We start from the raw sequence: 17,261 nt of genomic DNA, 5'->3' as shown, positions 1-17,261 counted from the left end.
ATCTCCACTTCCTCTGGTAGCTCATTCCTATATGCACCACCCTTTGCATGGACAAACTGCCCCTTAGGTCCCTTTTTAAGTCTTTCTACTCTCACTGTAAACTTATGCTCTCTACTTCTGGACTCTTCCAGTCCAGGAAAAATATTTTGCCTATTTAACCTGCCCATTTCCCTCATGATTTTATAAGTCTTTATAAGGTCACCCTCAGCCTCCAACCATCCAGGGAAAACAGCCCCAGCCTATTCAGCCTCTCCCTATAGCACAAACCCTCCAATCTTGTCAAGATGTATTGTGTCAACTTGTCAAACCATCTTCAGTGCAACTTCTAAACCAGTACCTTGGGATAACCATACCAGCAGAACCATGAGAACACCATCACAAGCAAAGTGCTCTTCATCTTGATTTGAAAATTTATCATCTTTCCTGTTGTCATCTCAACGTCCTGGATTTTCCCCTGTTACCATTGGTGTACTAACCATATATTTGATCACATAGGCCCAAAACATTCGTTCATTATCACCTTAGTGGCAGTTAGCGATGATTGATAAACGCTGGCCTTGCCAGAATCATCATAACTTATGAATAAATATAAAAAAAAGGATCCACAGTATATTCTTTTGTGAGAGTGGCTTGACTAATCAAAATCACATTTTTCTGCCTTATTTAGTAGTGGAAAGGGGCTGTTCACTTGAAGAAGAATCTTTTACTCCTTTTTAGATTGTGTCACAATGGAACGTTAATGCACTGTTAATGCATCTTTGGCTTGAGTGACATTTTCTTGAATTTGAATTTCACTACGCTGTTGATCTTCTGCCATTGTTGCTCTGCGTAGTTACTGCAATATGTGCCTCAAAATTTCTAAGTATGAGTGGCGGTATGATCATCATTCTTTGATATGATGCTGAAATGCCCTTGATTCATGGATGGAACTAGCTGTGAGTAGAGCTCTGAAATAAATTAACTGTCCAATGTACTTGAATTACACAATTAAAAAAAGCTTTATGCTATATTCTCCTAGGCTTTGCCAGGACATAAACGTGCCCCATCAGATATCAGCACAGCCAGCTCTGAGGATGAAAAACTATCCCAGTCTCCCTCAATCCTTGAGGCTGTTTCTGAGAAAATGGAGACAGAGTCTATTGAAGAAAATACAGAGAAGGTCAGCGACAAGCTGTCAGACGAAGGGATTGGTACCAGTGAAGGGGAGAAGCCAATGGAGAACAATGCTTCTGACACCATTAATGAAGATGTACAAGGAGATAGTGAGAAACTGGATACCAAGATTGGAAAACCTGTGCCATTCGAAGAAAAATCTGAGACAGAAGAGCTAAATGTGGAGATCCCAGAAGCTGATGAAAGCACTGAACAATCTCTGAAAGAAGTTGAGGTGCATGAGGATGTTAGAAAACCTGAAAATGAAAGAGTCAAAGTGTCAGAGATAGAAAAGGAAAATGCAACTGGAAAAGAGAAAGAGGCAGACACAGAGCCAAATGAAGGTAAAGTGGAGAGAGAGAACAAAACAACCAACCCTGAAGTGACAGAAGCCTTGGCAGAAACACAGGCAGAGAAAAGTGAGCAAGAAGCAGCAAGGGAAGCTTCCAGTACAGCAGTGATTAGTGTGCAATCGAAAGAGAGTGTACCTGAAGAAACAATGGATGTAATTCCTGGGGATGGAAAGCAGGATGTGACAGAGTCAACTGTAAACACTCCAGCTCTTCCCAGTGAAGAAGCAAAAGAGGAGAAGCAGGCTGATGATCTCAAAGTAAACTCTGCTACGCAATCAGTGGAAGGTGAAGGATGTTCTGAGATAAAAATTGTAACTAAGAGTGGTGTAAAAGTAGAGTACACTTCAGAGACAGAGGTTGAAACTAAGGCACAATCTGAAACTAACCCTTCTGCAGCAGCAGTAACACTGAGTGGCGAGCTGAATGAAACGCAAGATGCTATGCTATACAAAGTGGGGGAAACAGAGAGTGAGAGTCCAGATGACATAAAGCTGGAGATGATCCCTGAAATCAGTGTCACCACTGAAGAAATGAAGGAAAATTTGGATCCTGCTGCACAATCGAAGGGCACGAGTAAAGAGAAAGAGAGAGATGCGGATTCTGGGAGCGGGTCAATGGCAGACAACAACAGCATAGACTTAAGCCTATCCATATCCAGCTTCTTGTCCCGCAACAAGGAGACTGGATCCATATCACTTCAGGTAACAATCAAATTCAGGCACAGAAAAATCACATTTTTATTTTGGTTTTCAGTGGAGTATATTGAAGTTTATTGAACATCACTAGTCACTTCTGAGAAGATGGTGAGGAGCCTCTATTGAAATTTTTGATTGATTTGGTTGACAGACAGCTCTGGGATGGGTGCAACACAGGGACCAAGGTGGCAGGATACAATACAGGGACCTAAATGACCGGGAGAGAGCACTGGGACTGGGGCAGAAAGCAAACAACATGGGGAATTAGAGCTGCAGGTGGATAGCACAAGGATCAAGGATCAGCAGGTGAATTGCAGCTGGTCTGAGTTAAAAAGCACAAGGACCAGGGAGGCAAATGCTCAGCATGGGGTCCAGGGCAGCAAGTGGTCTGGACAGGGATTGGGTCAGCGGAGTAGGCCAAACAAACGGCACAAGGACCACAGCAGCAGGCGGATGGCCCAGGAACTGTCATAGTGAGCAGACTGTGCAGGAACCAAAGTGGACTGGAGTGGCACTGGCAGAGTAGGCAAATAGCATTGGGGCTGTGACAGTACAGAGACTGGGGCAGCAGCTGAATGGCAGGGAAACTGGGCAGCAGGCAGTCTCTTTCAATCACTTGTTTGTATATTTGCAACTTTAACAGGAAATGAAGCAACAGAAAAAAACATTGAAGAAAACACGAAAGTTTATGGTCGATGGTGTGGAGGTAAAAGTGACAACATCAAAAATTGTTACAGATAATGACAAAAACAATGAAGAAATGAGGTACCTCAGGTAAGACTCCAATCTGGTTGTTTTTGTTTAATAATAAGTATATCAGCAGCTTTATAACATGTTGAGTTTTGTTTTGGAGTAAATTTCTTTATGATCAATTTCAATCTTGGATCAAGTATATCCTTCAATGAGCGTTCCACATGAATTTGTATTTGTGAATAATGTATAAATTCCTCTTATTTTACAACCTAGTGATTTTATAGTGAAGGGCATCTGTAATTTGTCTTTTTAAGCTGAGATTAATAATTTATTTCCCTACTTCTAGGAATGCACTTCCTAGAAAAAAGCAAGGTCTATGTTTAAAGAACACTTTGGTACCTCTGTCAGAAAGATTTCAGTGTAGCATGGACAGTGAGTTATTTTGAATTGTGGAATCTCCTTAACATAAATGTAATCTCATGTTTTTGGATGTTGAATTCTAACTTGAATATTTGAAGCTACACACAATGTGTTATTAATAAAAGCATCAAGTGAGAAAGGTTTTTAAAAACTGAAAATAACTCACATTCTTGTTATTCATTCAGTGGATGTAGGCATCACTGTCAGCAGTTAATACCTACCCCAAATTGGAGCAATTGAGAATCAACCACATTGCTGAGAGTTGAGTCACATGTAGACCTAATCAGATAAACTATCGGATTTCATTCTCTAAAGGACCTTAATGAACTAGATGAGTTTTTCCAACAATGGACAGTGGTTACATGGTCACCATTATGCTAGATTTTTAATCCAGATTTTTAAAAATCACTTAAAATGTTACTATCTGCCATGGTGCAATTCAAACCCATATCTCCTGAACATTAACCCACGAATACTAGGCTGCCAGTCCAGTGGAATTACAGCCATGCTACTACCTCCCCCTATTAAACAAAGAATGCAAAACGGGCTATAATTAGCTTCTATGCACCATCCTGTTCCCTGGCCAACATCTGTCTCAGGCTTGCTGCACTGCTCCAGTGAAGCTCAGCACAAGCTGGAAGAACAGTACCTCATTCCCTCACTTGGGAATGATGCAGCCTTCTGGACTCAATATCGAATTCAACATCTTTAGGGTTTGAGTATTGTGGAGAAAATATAGAGAAGCACCAGGAGACGCAGAGAGTTCTTCAAGAAGTAGGTCTTTTATTTGCAAACAAAAAACCGTGACACCTTAGAAAGTGGATTTTTATATTTTTTATCATGTTTCTGTTAGCTTATCAGCATGTCCAACTATATTAATCAAAGTACCTCACTCTAGCTGCGCAATAAACCAGTGATGTTAGTTCCTATTATCTCTTTAGTTGTACATTCTACTTAATGTTATTCTAATGTCACGGTTAGATATTTATTGCTAACTCTGCTACAGTGGTCTTTCACTCCAGATCCTACTTAATATTTTCATAATGTCATGATTAGATATTTATTATCACTTCTGCTACAGTGATCTTCCATTGCAGACTAACCTATCATGATAGATATTTAGCTATTCCATCTATTACAATAGTCTCCTGACTCAAGCTGACTCTACTAACTATTAATTAGATATTTAAATGTCACGTCCCAAATATTTATGGTCCCAATCCTGTCATAATAACACTTAACAGAGAAACTTGCTTTATTACTTGTGTTATCTCATCATGCCACAGTGACCTTTCAGCCTTAACCTTACTCTGCTAATTGGTGTAAGAATGTTCCACAATTCTTATTCTGTCTTGCGTTTCACAAATCACAAATTGTCAGTGGTCTTCATGGTTTAATCCTTCTCATGCTTTCGTGTTCTTTATTTTCCATACTCTCCTATGCTCCTACTCCAAAACCCACACACCAGGCCTTGTTACCACATTGTCTGCTATTACACACAACCCATTGTTAGCCACTAACATTTCCCATTAGTAGTGAATCACCCTCAGCCAGATTGTTATCCACTCCTTTATCTATCCAACAGTTCTTCTGTCTCTTTGGGCTCTATTCCCTCCTATCAGTTCTCCTGCAAACCATCATTGCATTCCCATGCGATGCTGTGTTAGAGAAAATCATGCATTATAAATGGTGCTTTTGAGAAAAATAGGGTGGGGCGGACCACCAAAAATACCAGTAAAAATCAAAACAGTAATAGTAGTTAGCCTAACACAAACAATAGCACAGTCTAAGTAAATTTTGACCTATTGTACCTGACCCGTTTTATGGTACTGTATAGTGCAATTCATTAGAATTTTCAACTTTTACTCTCGATTGGCACCTATACCTGCTGGCTGCATTACATTCTAATCAGTCTTCTGATCCCATCCAATGATAACATTGCACAAGTCAGATCCCAGAATGAAACCTACCTTGATAAATCAAGGGCGGAATCTTAATTTCTTTCACTAAGTGTCAGTTTGATCAAATTTTTTTAGAGGATTTCACATTGTGATGCTTAGGGACATCTATTACCTTATTTTACAAAACCCACCTGATTTATTATTTACCCCACCCTTTGGTGCTCCTCACTCAAATTCGAGCACCATCAGACCAGGTGCCATTTCCAAAACACTTCCTGGATATCCCAGAATTGACCAATATCCATGCTGCAACACCACCTTTAAAAAGATATAAATCCAGACAAGAGCTGTCAATCCGGAGCTGCCCTGCATGGTTCCTGGCATTGGCCCTGAACGTGCCAGACAATGGAAAACTGGTGCCTCACCTTGTGGGCAGGGACATTGAGATGCTGCTGATGAGAATGGGATGATGCAGAGGCAAGATATCCCTTTTCTCCGAGGCCAACAGAGGATTCCATTCTAGTGGAACCACACCAACCTGGACCTGGGTTACCAGCCAAACTAGTGCAGTCTCAACCATCTGAGGGAATGCACAGAATTATGGAAGAAGATCAATGATCTTCTCCACTCTGCTAGTGAAAGTGCCATTATCTTCTCATTGATACCTCACACTGATTCCATCTCTGCTACTGTACCCACCATTTCCTGCATCATCATCCCACTCACTCTTATCCTCGCTACCATCTGACCCTGACTAACCTTAAATCTCTTCTGCATGGCCTACTTACCCCTTTAGGACATCTCCGCACATGCACCAAAAGTAACAGTGTGCTACCCTCCTTTCTCTCCCTTATCCACTATGTGCAGTTTCCTGACTCTGACCTCCCTGAGCAGCTGACTGACCATGTCCAAGCCCCGTACTGGTATTTTTTTGCAGTTGGTTGCCAAAGTGATTAGTCACTGAAACAGTCGCATGAGTGCAGATAATCTTTAACATCTAAGCATACTTTTTAAACAAAAAGAGAAAAAAAAGCCTTCTTAATACAAACGACAAAGCCAAGTTTCAAACTGCTCCTCAACACTGCTCATTTACTGTTAGTCAATTCCAGTGAAATTTCACTCTTATCTCAACTCTTCAAGTTTTTAGCAGATTGCTCCCAGCTTCTTGTCCTCAGGCTGTAGAGATATTTTCATGATGCTTTTCCAACTACACAAGCACAAATATTTCACAATATCTTTCATGAAGCTCTTCACGAGAAAGCACACGAGCCGACTGATCACATGATGCCAGTGCGGACTTCAGTCCTCCGCGACACCTAGTGCTGGGGATGAGAATCGCGTAACAGCAGTTTGCTTTATTTTTTAAAAAAGTCAGCTGTTCACAAATTGTGTTTAATAAATGCTTTCTAGTTGAACTACCTGTACTTCTTACCTCCTCCACCCTATCTCCTGCATGCGAACTACTTAGCTACCATCAGTTCTGAGGAACGGTCACTTGACCCAAAATGCGAACTCTGATTTCTCTCCACAGATGCTGCCAGATCTGCTGAGCTTATCTAGCAATTTCTTTTTATGTTTATAATTAGCTTATCACTGTTTGAGAGAATAGCCTCAGATAAAACCCATTGGACAATATTCTGTTTTTGAGTAACAAATGCTCCCTATTTTTATTCTGTCATTAATTTCAGAACTAGACTATTTTGATTTGAAACTTAACATATTTATAGAATCCTCACTTAGGAAAGAAAGCAGATGACTTGATTTTACACAAGAGCCTGGCAAACGCTCAGCTAAACTCTGTATTTTTTTGTCAGGTTTGAGATGAATGGATGATATTGCATTTAAAAATTTGTATTAATGAAGCTTTTTCAATATCGAAACAGAAATGAGTATGGAACCTGATGGGATTTACATGAGGCAATCAGCAGCAAAGATATTTCTGCCAAGATTCAAATCTCAAAACACATTTTTTAGTTGCATCAGAAGAAATTGACAATAAATCAAGAATTTTCTCCAGATTATTGGAAATCTGTTACACCCATTTTTTTCATTTTTAAAGTCATTAATAACTTCAATCGCAAAACCAAAGGGAGTTAGTGCTCCTTTAGCTAAAACCAAATTTGAACATGTTTAAGTTTGTGAATGTTTAGAATTAGCTAAGACTTGAGTGTTTGGAATTGGATTTTGACATGAAGTTGCAACCACAAACTCCATCCTAAAATCTGTTGATGGTGAGGCATTGATGGACCTGCAGTATTTTTACCTCTGATTTCTAGGTTTTATGTCTTTTGTTTCTATTTCTGTGTTGAAAGGACTGTCTATGAATGTCTTTATGTTGAACCTCTGTTTTCTGTGCAGGCGCCAAGAGTTGCGTGAGCTGCGGCTTCTTCAGAAAGAGGAACAACGCACACAGCAGCAACTCAGCAATAAGCTGCAGCAGCAGCGTGAGCAGATCTTTCGCCGTTTTGAGCAGGAGATGACAGTATGTCTAGAAATCTTTAGCTTGTGTTTTTAAATATAAAGCATACTAGCAACATTTAATTCTCTGCCTCATTCTTGTACTCTAGAAAGGCAGTTGTTCAAGGATAGAACTGGATTCCATCTTTATGCAATCCTTATAACAATACAAATTAAGAGCAGGAATAGGTCAGTCAGGCCTTTTGAGCTTTCTACGCAATTTTATACGATTGTGGCCTCTATTCCACACTCTTGTCTGTTCCATACTCTCTTGACTTCCTTGTTGGTCAACAATCTATCTAAAATAAAAATGTTCTTTTAAAAATATTCAAGAAACCTGCCACCACCATGCTCTGGAGGAGAGGAGAGAATTCCACAGATTGATGATCCTCGAAGAGAAAAAAAACCTCATCTCTATTTTAAATAAGAAATCCCTTATTTTTAATCTATGTCCTTTAATTGTCTCTCATCAAGGGGAAACATCCTCTCAGCACTCACCCAGTCAAGTCCCCTCAGAATCTTGTATGATTCAGTGAGATTACTTCTCATCTTTTTAAATTCTACTGGATACAGGCCAATCTGTCCCTTATCTGAACTGCTTTTTACGAAGTTATATCCTATCCATAAATAAGAGAGACAAAACTGTACGCAAAACTCCAGATGTGGTCTCACCAATTCCATGTCTAACTGTAGCAAAACATCCCTATTTCTATATAACAATCTCCTTGTAATAAACAACAACATTCAATTTGCTTCTTTAACCACTTGTATGCATACAGAACATTGCTCTCCATTATAAATAGTTATGGCTCCAATTCTGTTACCTGTGCCGTGTCAGTCATAATGTTTTATTCCTGTTTGTCATCTAATCTTCTAATTGTATTAATATGTTACTGCCTAAAACATTAGGTATTACTTTGTGTAGTAATGTTTAATAAAAGAACTTATCGAATACCTGCTGCAAATAGAATTACATCACATCTTAAAGTACCCCTTAGTTCACCTTCAGCACTCCCTGTAAGCTGTGCAGGTGGGTGATGGTGCATTCACTGGGAAGCTCTGCACATACCAAATGGTGTGTAGATGTATGGCTTCTGCCACCCAAAGCCACTGCCACCGTGCACTTCGGAGGTCTAGGCAGTGGCAAAAAAAAACGTTGCACAACTTATTTGATACTCATCTTTTACAAAACTACATTGATTCTACCTGTCTTGATGTTTTCTAATGTTAATAATGGATTTCAGTAATTTTTGTTTTTGCTTTTTGTTTTCTTTTGATTAGGAGTTATATTTACTATCTTCCAATCTGATGGAACCTTTTTGTAAGCTAGGGGATCTTAGAAAGGTAGTACATGTATATGGTAGACACTTCTTTTAAGACCACGGATGAACTCTATTGGGAGCTTGCAATTCTTCAGTTCAAATCAGTTTCCCAGTACCCTTTCCTTGATGATTGTGATTGTTTTAACTTACTTCCATCCTTTTACCTCTTGATTTATTAGTAATTCTTAGATGTTGTCTGTGACTTCCACAGTGAAGATAGATTCAATGTATCAATTCAATTTATCCATTTTTTTTTATTTTCCATTATTACTTACACAAACTCTCTTTCAAGAGGACTTTGCACACTTTGGTTACCCTTTCCTTTTTAAAGAAGTGTTGAAAATGCTATCTAGTTTTATATTTCTAAACAACTTCCTCATGTTCTAGTTTCTTAGTCATTTTTAAACCATTCTTTGTTTTTTTAACATTCTGTTCAAACATCTACTGTGTATTAATCTTTGTGAAATTATATGCTTTTTCTTTCAATTTAATGCTGTCTTGAACTTGCTTAGTAAGCTGCGAATGGTGTGTCTTTCCCCTTAAGTCTTTCTTTCTCTGCAGACCTATTTCAGACCTAGCTCTGTTCACGTACCCTTATAATTACCCTTGTTTAAGTTCAGAACATTCATTCTTATACCCATTGTTCTCAAACAGAAAATCAATCAAGCTATGGAGCTCCTTTACTATGATGCCTAATCTTATTGCATATTACCAAATCTAGTTGACTCCACAACTTGTTGCTAGAAGAAACTATCCCAAAAGTACAATTTGAACTTCAGCCTGCTTCTGCTAATCTGCTTCATTCAATCAAGCTTTTGTAAATTAAAATTACCCATGTTTATCACCAGGCATTTCTCTCAAACCTTGATTATTTTGTTCGATGTACCTATTATAGAGTGTGAACACTGTTAGGGGATCCATGACCTTCTCCCACAAAAGATTTCTTTGTGCTTTCTTATTTCTAGCCAAACATCTGATAACCTTAGAACTAAAAATCAAGCTATTTCTCTGTTGTGTTATGGCCACTCTTAATTAACAGAGCAAACTCTCCATCTTTTCATTGCTTCCTGTCCTTCTGAGATGGCAGGTAACCTTGAATATTCAGGACCTAAGCTTTGTTGTTTCACAGCCCAGTCTCTGTAATAGCTGTCAGATAATACTTTATTTCAATTTGAACAGACCAGTCCGTTTTGTTATGCCCCACCATTCCACAAGCCCCCTCAAAATGTATAAAATCCCAATGAGACCACAAAGGTGACTAATTTGCCTGACTGACTGCTACTCAGGGTCGAAAAGGGTGGCCATGGAAAAGCACAACAGGTCAGGCAGCATCCTAGGAGCAGGAGAGTCTATGTTTCAGGCATAAGCCCTTTATCAGCACCACCCTTTTTGACTCTGACTCTCCAGCATCTGCAGTCCTCATTTTCTCCTGCTACTCATGACCAGATTAATTAATTTCAGTTTTTGTGATCAACAGAAAATAACACTATTTACTGTAGCATATGTAACTTTAATAAATGGCAGAGAAAAGAAATAATTTATCTTGTATGCCACCATTCCTGTCACTAGCTACCTGATGAAGGAACAGCGCTCCAAAAGTTTGTACTTACAAATAAACCCGTTGCACTATAGCCTTGGTGTTGTGTGATTTTAAACTTTGTCCACCCCAGTCCAAAACCAGCACCTCTACATCATGACCAGTCCCCTCAGTTGAAAATAAAATATCCAATGGTGACTATTTGAAAGAAGATCAGGCAAGTTATTGCTTATGAAAAATGGTTAATGCTGCAATTTGATGACCTTTCATTTCCTGATTAGTGAATCAATCTGTAACATGAATTCTATTTCCCTCTCCAAAGGTGCTGCCTGATCTGCTGAGTATTTCCAGCATACTTATGTTTTACTTTTGAGTTATTTCAGATATCCTGGCCATTATTTATCCACAATCATAATTAAAGTGAGATTATCTGGTCAGTATCACACTGCTGTTTGGCAACTTTGAATGCACAACTAAGATGGGGAATTCCTGTATTACAACTTCAAAAGAATACTTAATTGATTGTGAGGTGTTTTGAGAAATCTTTGGATTGTGAAAGTCTGTGTAAAATGCAAAATGTTCTTAGTTTATATTCATTGATTATGGGCTTACTCACTCATTTAAGTGGTTTGTTGTTTGTTTCTTCATCTCTTTCAGCCTCTTTTCCTCTCCATTCTTTCCTCCCGCAGCAGAATTTCTCCATTCCTCAACCACATGTCCTTTAGCCCAAAACTATTTAAATGTACCTGTGCCAACTTGAGCAGTGCATTGAACATGCTCTGGTGTCTTCAATAAACTCATGACTTTAAAAAACCTTCAGTTGTTTTATCCAATTTATCTCTGGATAGTCAAAACTCCCAATTCTCAGATTTCTACTATACTGTTTCTACGTAGCACACTGAACTGTCAGGAGATTATTCCCACATTTTGAACGACTGAACCATCTGTAAAATATTTGAAATGATTTAGCACTGATCATTTTAGCTCAAAATGCACAGACTGGCAATGTCGTCCTTTTCTAATGCTGAAGTCTTTTCAGTCAATGATTCTCTACCCTCTGTTTTGCTTTAATTGACATTTTGAAAAGAAGGCAAATTCTCACCCAGAATGTTTAGTTTTTAATCTCAATGTGGATGAAACTTAGTATCAGATACGTACCATAGTGATAATGTTACAGATCAATAATATGGGGAATACAGGTTCAAATCCAACAGTGAAGTTTGAAAATTTGAATTTACTTTAAAACAAATCTGGAAATTTACTATCAGAGAAAAAATGGACTTGTATGCTATTAAATGTGGTTTGTAATTTGTTTACCTGGGTTTAATCTATTCCCCTTCAGAGTAAGAAACGTCAGTATGACCATGAAATTGAAAACTTGGAACGGCAGCAGAAACAGACAATTGAGCGTCTTGAACAAGACCATACTACCCGCTTGCGAGATGAAGCAAAGAGGATCAAATCTGACCAGGAAAAGGAGCTGTCAAAATTCCAGAGCATTTTAAAAAATCGCAAAAAAGAGGTAAGACTCAACATTGGAAGAGAGAATGCAATTTGCTAACATGTAGTGCAGGTTGATGCACTGTCCAAAGGAAAGTAGTGGTGGTCATTACACAGCCAGCCAGCGTATCAGTGCAGCTGGTGCACAAGTCAGGGTGTGAGAGTGGAACAAGTGGTGCGTGGTCCAGAGTAACGTTGGAGGTAATAATCATCATAATGCATTTCTTAACTAGTGGCAACTGTATAAAGTCCAGGACAGTTAGAGGCCTGTATATGCTGCAAATGTGTTGCTGGTCAAAGCACAGCAGGCCAGGCAGCATCTCAGGAATAGAGAATTCGACGTTTCGAGCATAAGCCTTCTATTCCTGAGATGCTGCCTGGCCTGCTGTGCTTTGACCAGCAACACATTTGCAGCTGTGATCTCCAGCATCTGCAGACCTCATTTTTTACTCGAGGCCTGTATATGGCAATTCTTGCATTTCTGAAGAGCACTGTCTTGATTAATAGTCTCAAACGTTGCAATGGGCAGTGCTTATACGACAAGTCCCAACTATTATTTTCTGCAGTTCGTTCGTTGAAAGATTCAATATCACATTGTTCCTCACAGAATGAGGAGTAAATGTGTTACAAAATGGATGAGATTTGCCAAAACACTCACTTGGTGGTCCAGAGCTCGAATCTTGCTCAAATGAGTTTTGTTGTCAAAGCTTTATGCCGTACATATATACAAATGTAACAGTGACAAATTTCAAAACATTAGAATCATATGCACCACAGGAGAAAAGGAGTGTTGATTGGTTGGCAAGTTGACTTGTTTGGCCATGGTGTTGCTATAAATAGAATACCTGAAAAACCATAGGCTCCCCAAACTCCCTGGGAATTCAAAAATGCTTTCTCCATGGCAAAGCATTGGTCAATCAGAGTTGATTTGAAAACCAGTTAGCACCAGTTTATACCCTTTCCGATGGTATACACTTTCAACACTGAACTGCAAATTAGTGTTAGACCTGGGACACATTCCAGCTGTTTCAGAGTATGTGAATCAGATGTTCACTAAAACATGTTGCAATGTTGCCATTTCAAACTACTCTGTGTAGTGGAGACGATTAGTTGTGACTGTATCTTTAACTTTCTGGTTTACCTGTCACTGTCTAAATCTATACTACAGACACTAACTCTGCTGGTTGATGGGTAAATTTCCTGCACAGACATATTCTCCATCTCCGCTATTCTATATTTAATTCCTTAAGATAAATGTGCATAAATTCGAATGTAAGCCAAATTTTCCAGTTGGTCAGTAACAAATGCTGAGCTATGTGTGAAGCTGAGAGCCAAGACGGCTTGATATATTGTGATAGGAGATGTATTCAGTTAAGAATAGTTGGCATAAGGGTAAATCATCTAGGTGCCAAAATATTAGTTTTTATTTTGAGAGTGACCTCACTAGGGCTTAACCCTAAACCTATCGCACATTCTAATCAGCCTGGGCTCCTAACAGTTATCAACTGTTTTTTTTTTCTGTGATGGCCAGGCTGGTGAACATAAAATATTTGAAGGTAACATAGAACCAATGTGTTCGAATAGCATGTTGATTTCAGTAAGTACATGTGTGAAGAGTGCTTGCCCATTCCATATTCTGGTGAGCTGTTCAGGCACTCCAGCAGAATCAGTAAATTCAGGAGAACAAGGGGGGTAATAGAGGAGAATCGTGGTTCAACCAACAAAATGTAGTCAGTTTGAAGCAAATATGTGCAATACAGTAAAACAGCCCATCAAATCAGAAATCGGTTCATGTCAGTAATCGATCCCACCAGATTGGAGATCAGTTGATGTCGTAGAAACATAAAAAGTAGAAGCAAGAGTTGGCCACTTGGTTGGCCATTTTACCCTGCTCTGCCATTCAATATGACCATTACTGATTCTGTATCTCAATGCCATATTCCCACTTATCCCCTGTACCCCATGGTATCTTTTACCCTCATCTCAGTCTGAAATGATTTACCCTGAGACTATCCTCAGGTTTTAGATTCCCTATCCAGGGAAACCATCTCCTTGCATCTAGTCTGTCCAACCCTTGTAGAAGTTTGTGTTTTAATCGAAACTCCCCGTAATTTTTAAATGCTAGTGAATACGGACCCAAATGAACCAATCTTTCCTCATGGAATAGTATCAACCTAGTGAACCTCTGCTGCATTTCTTCTATAGCAAGTATATTCTTAGCATGCAATACCCCAGATGTTGGCAAACCAAATCCAGTGTAACTGCAGAAAGTCATCCCTTCTTTAGAACTTAAGTGCTCTTGCAATGATGGTGAACATATCGTTTGCCTTCCTAATTGCTTGCTGCACCTGCTTGTTTATTTTCATTCACGCTTCCCAATATATCTCATATAAACCATACTCTTCCTTACTGTTTTTCACCACTTTTTACTGCATCGGTCATGTGTTTACCGATTCACTCAGTATGTCTACAACACCTTGAAGCTTACTTGCATCCTCCTTGCAACTTTCGATCCTGTCCAGTTTTTTGTCATCACCAAACTTGGAAACATTGTATTTAGTTCCTTCATCCATGTAAATTCGACATTGCATTAATGGCTGGGGACCACGCACTAGATCTTGCAGTATTCTGCTAGTCACTGCCTGCCACTCAGAGAAAGACCCATTTATTTCCACTCTGTTTCCTTGTCTCAAACAATTCTCAATATATGCTAGTATATCATCCCTGTCCCATGTACTTTAACTTCTTGTGAAGAATCTTATCAAAAACCTTCCAAAATATACCACATCCAGTATTTCTCCCTTGTCTATTTTACTAGTTTACATTCTAAACAAAACTTCAGTAAGTTTAAGTGAGCCAGAGTAATAGATTCGACCATAGAGTCATAGAGATGTACAGCATGGAAACAGACCCTCCGGTCCAACCCGTCCCTGCTGACCAGTTATCCCAACTCGGTCTAGTCCCACCTGCCAGCACCTGGCCCATATCCCTCGAAACCCTTCCTATTCATATACCCATCCATATACTCATCCAAATGCCTCTTAAATGTTGCAATTTTACCAGCCTCCACCACTTCCTCTGGCAGCTCATTCCATACACATACCACACTCTGCATGAAAAAGTTGCACCTTTAGGTCCCTTTTATATCTTTCCACTCTCACCCTAAACCTCTAGTTCTGGACTTCTCCAACCCAGTGAAAGATTGGATGTCAGCCCAGTCTGTCTCCCCCAGCCAGCCCTGAAGAAGGATTACACCCAAAACGTCAATTTCTGCACCTCCTGATGCTGCTTGGCTTGCTGTGTTCTTCCAGCCTCCTGCCTGTCTACTTTGGATTATAGCATCTGCAGTTTTTATTTTGTCTCACCCAGAGTGGAACATCTATCTTCTGAGAAAAATCACAGGGTGACATCACAGGAAAGCAGATTGGCTGGTGATTATTTAGTCATTTATCTTCAAAATGTTATAAAATATCCTAATTACAAATGAATTACAAGTATCGTAAAGTTTACGAGTAGTAGGTAGTAGTTTTAGATTAGATTACTTACAGTGTGGAAACAGGCCCTTCGGCCCAACAAGTCCACACCGACCCGCCGAAGCGCACCCACCCAGATCTATTCCCCTACACCTAACACTATGGACAATTTAGCATGGCCAATTCATCTAACCTGCACATTTTGGACTGTGGGAGGAAACCGGAGCACCCAGAGGAAACCCACGCAGACACTCGGAGAATGTGCAAACTCCACACAGTCAGTCGCCTGAGGTGGGAATTGAACACCGGTCTCTGGCACTGTGAGGCAGCAATGCTAACCACTGTGCCACCGTGTCGCCCTGTTATTGGAAGTGGGTGTGCTTATTAATTATAAGACAATAAAATAAGTAACACTGATTACCATTATTAGTGAACACAGCAAGTCAGTTGGTGAATATGAAATCTGAGGGACTGATATTAAATAACTGAGAGTTTGAAAAACAAGTTTAAAAACTATCTTAACAAGTAACAAACAGATAGTTACTGAATCTTGAATATCTTTGCATTGGGTAGTCAGTATTATTAAGGTTTATTGGCCATGAGAAAAATTTGGAAAACCTGTATTGATATTGGTAACATTTATTAAGAGAGATAGGTTTTATCACAATTGTTAATAATGGAGTTATGGGTTAATAAATATCAGAATCGGAGGTGTCTCCAACTTCCAACAGTGCACAGCCTGTGCTATGTGGGAACTCCAGGATACTTCCTGTGTCACTGATAACCATTTGCTCGGAAAGTGTGATCAGTTGCAGAAGTTTCACCTCTGAGTTTTGGAACTTGAGCAGCAGCTGGCAGCATTGCAGTACATCTGCTAGGCTGAGACCTGTGTAAATATCATATTTATAGATATGGTCACTGCAGCCTAAGGGTATGCAGAGAGAGGGAGTTTGTGATCAATGGATACTCAAAAAAAATCAGGGCTGATAGTGGAGTATGCTGAATATATCTAACTCTTCAACCAGTTATTTCATTTCTGAACGCTGATGAAGGTCATTGTTTATTTGATTAATGCAGCTCAACTTGTTCCTAGTACCACAGATGACACAGTTGTACAGAGGCTCAAGGAAGACTGGGAGAGCCTTTGTGATAGGTAATTCAGCATTTGAGGGAATAAATGGATGTTATTGTGGCCACAAATGTGAATCCAGGGTAGTGTTTTGGTGCTTGGTGCCAGGGCATAAGATGTTACAGGGTGACTGCAGAGCCCCCTCAAAGGATGAATGAACAGTCAGCAGTCATGGTCAGCATTGATACCAATAACATGGGTAGAAAGAAGTTTGTGGCCCTTGCTGTGAGAATTCAGGGAGTTAGGTCAGAACTGAGCAAGTAAGACCTCAAAAGTGGTAATCTCTAGATTGCTTCTTCTTTTATATGCAAGTGAGTGTAGAAACAAGAATAAGGCAGATGAATGCATAATTGGGGAAATGGTGCAGATTGAGGGTGTGGGAGTTATCTATAGATTCTAGGGACCTTGGGACCAGCTCTAAGCAAGATGGAAAGTGATTTACACTTGAATAAGCTGAGACTGAGTTCCTTATAAGCTGTTGCTTCTACTATTGGGGATAGTTTTGACTAAATCAGCAGGAGTGTGGGAACCAGGAGGTAATATCAGAAGAATATCAAAATGCACAGAATACTGGGAGAGATAGATAACACTAGAACAGATCATAATGGGGCCAGAAATATAGAGAAAGT

General features: G+C 39.5%; 1 protein-coding gene across 4 annotated transcripts in view; it reads left to right on the top strand.

Moving 5' to 3' along the window:
* slka (STE20-like kinase a) overlaps window positions 1-17,261 on the top strand; it is a 170,543-nt gene that overhangs the window by 108,140 nt on the left and 45,142 nt on the right. For all 4 annotated transcript variants that reach the window (XM_060842164.1, XM_060842162.1, XM_060842161.1 and 1 more), the window contains exons 9-12: window positions 1,019-2,206; window positions 2,844-2,974; window positions 7,573-7,696; window positions 11,873-12,052. In XM_060842164.1, coding sequence (XP_060698147.1) covers window positions 1,019-2,206; window positions 2,844-2,974; window positions 7,573-7,696; window positions 11,873-12,052 — 1,623 coding nt within the window. The remainder of the gene's footprint in view (window positions 1-1,018; window positions 2,207-2,843; window positions 2,975-7,572; window positions 7,697-11,872; window positions 12,053-17,261) is intronic.

This window comes from Hemiscyllium ocellatum, chromosome 22 (genome assembly GCF_020745735.1).
Source record: "Hemiscyllium ocellatum isolate sHemOce1 chromosome 22, sHemOce1.pat.X.cur, whole genome shotgun sequence".
Classification (NCBI taxonomy): domain Eukaryota; kingdom Metazoa; phylum Chordata; class Chondrichthyes; order Orectolobiformes; family Hemiscylliidae; genus Hemiscyllium; species Hemiscyllium ocellatum.
Note: the sequence above shows the minus strand (reverse complement) of the source record. Positions and strands in the feature narration are given on the sequence as shown.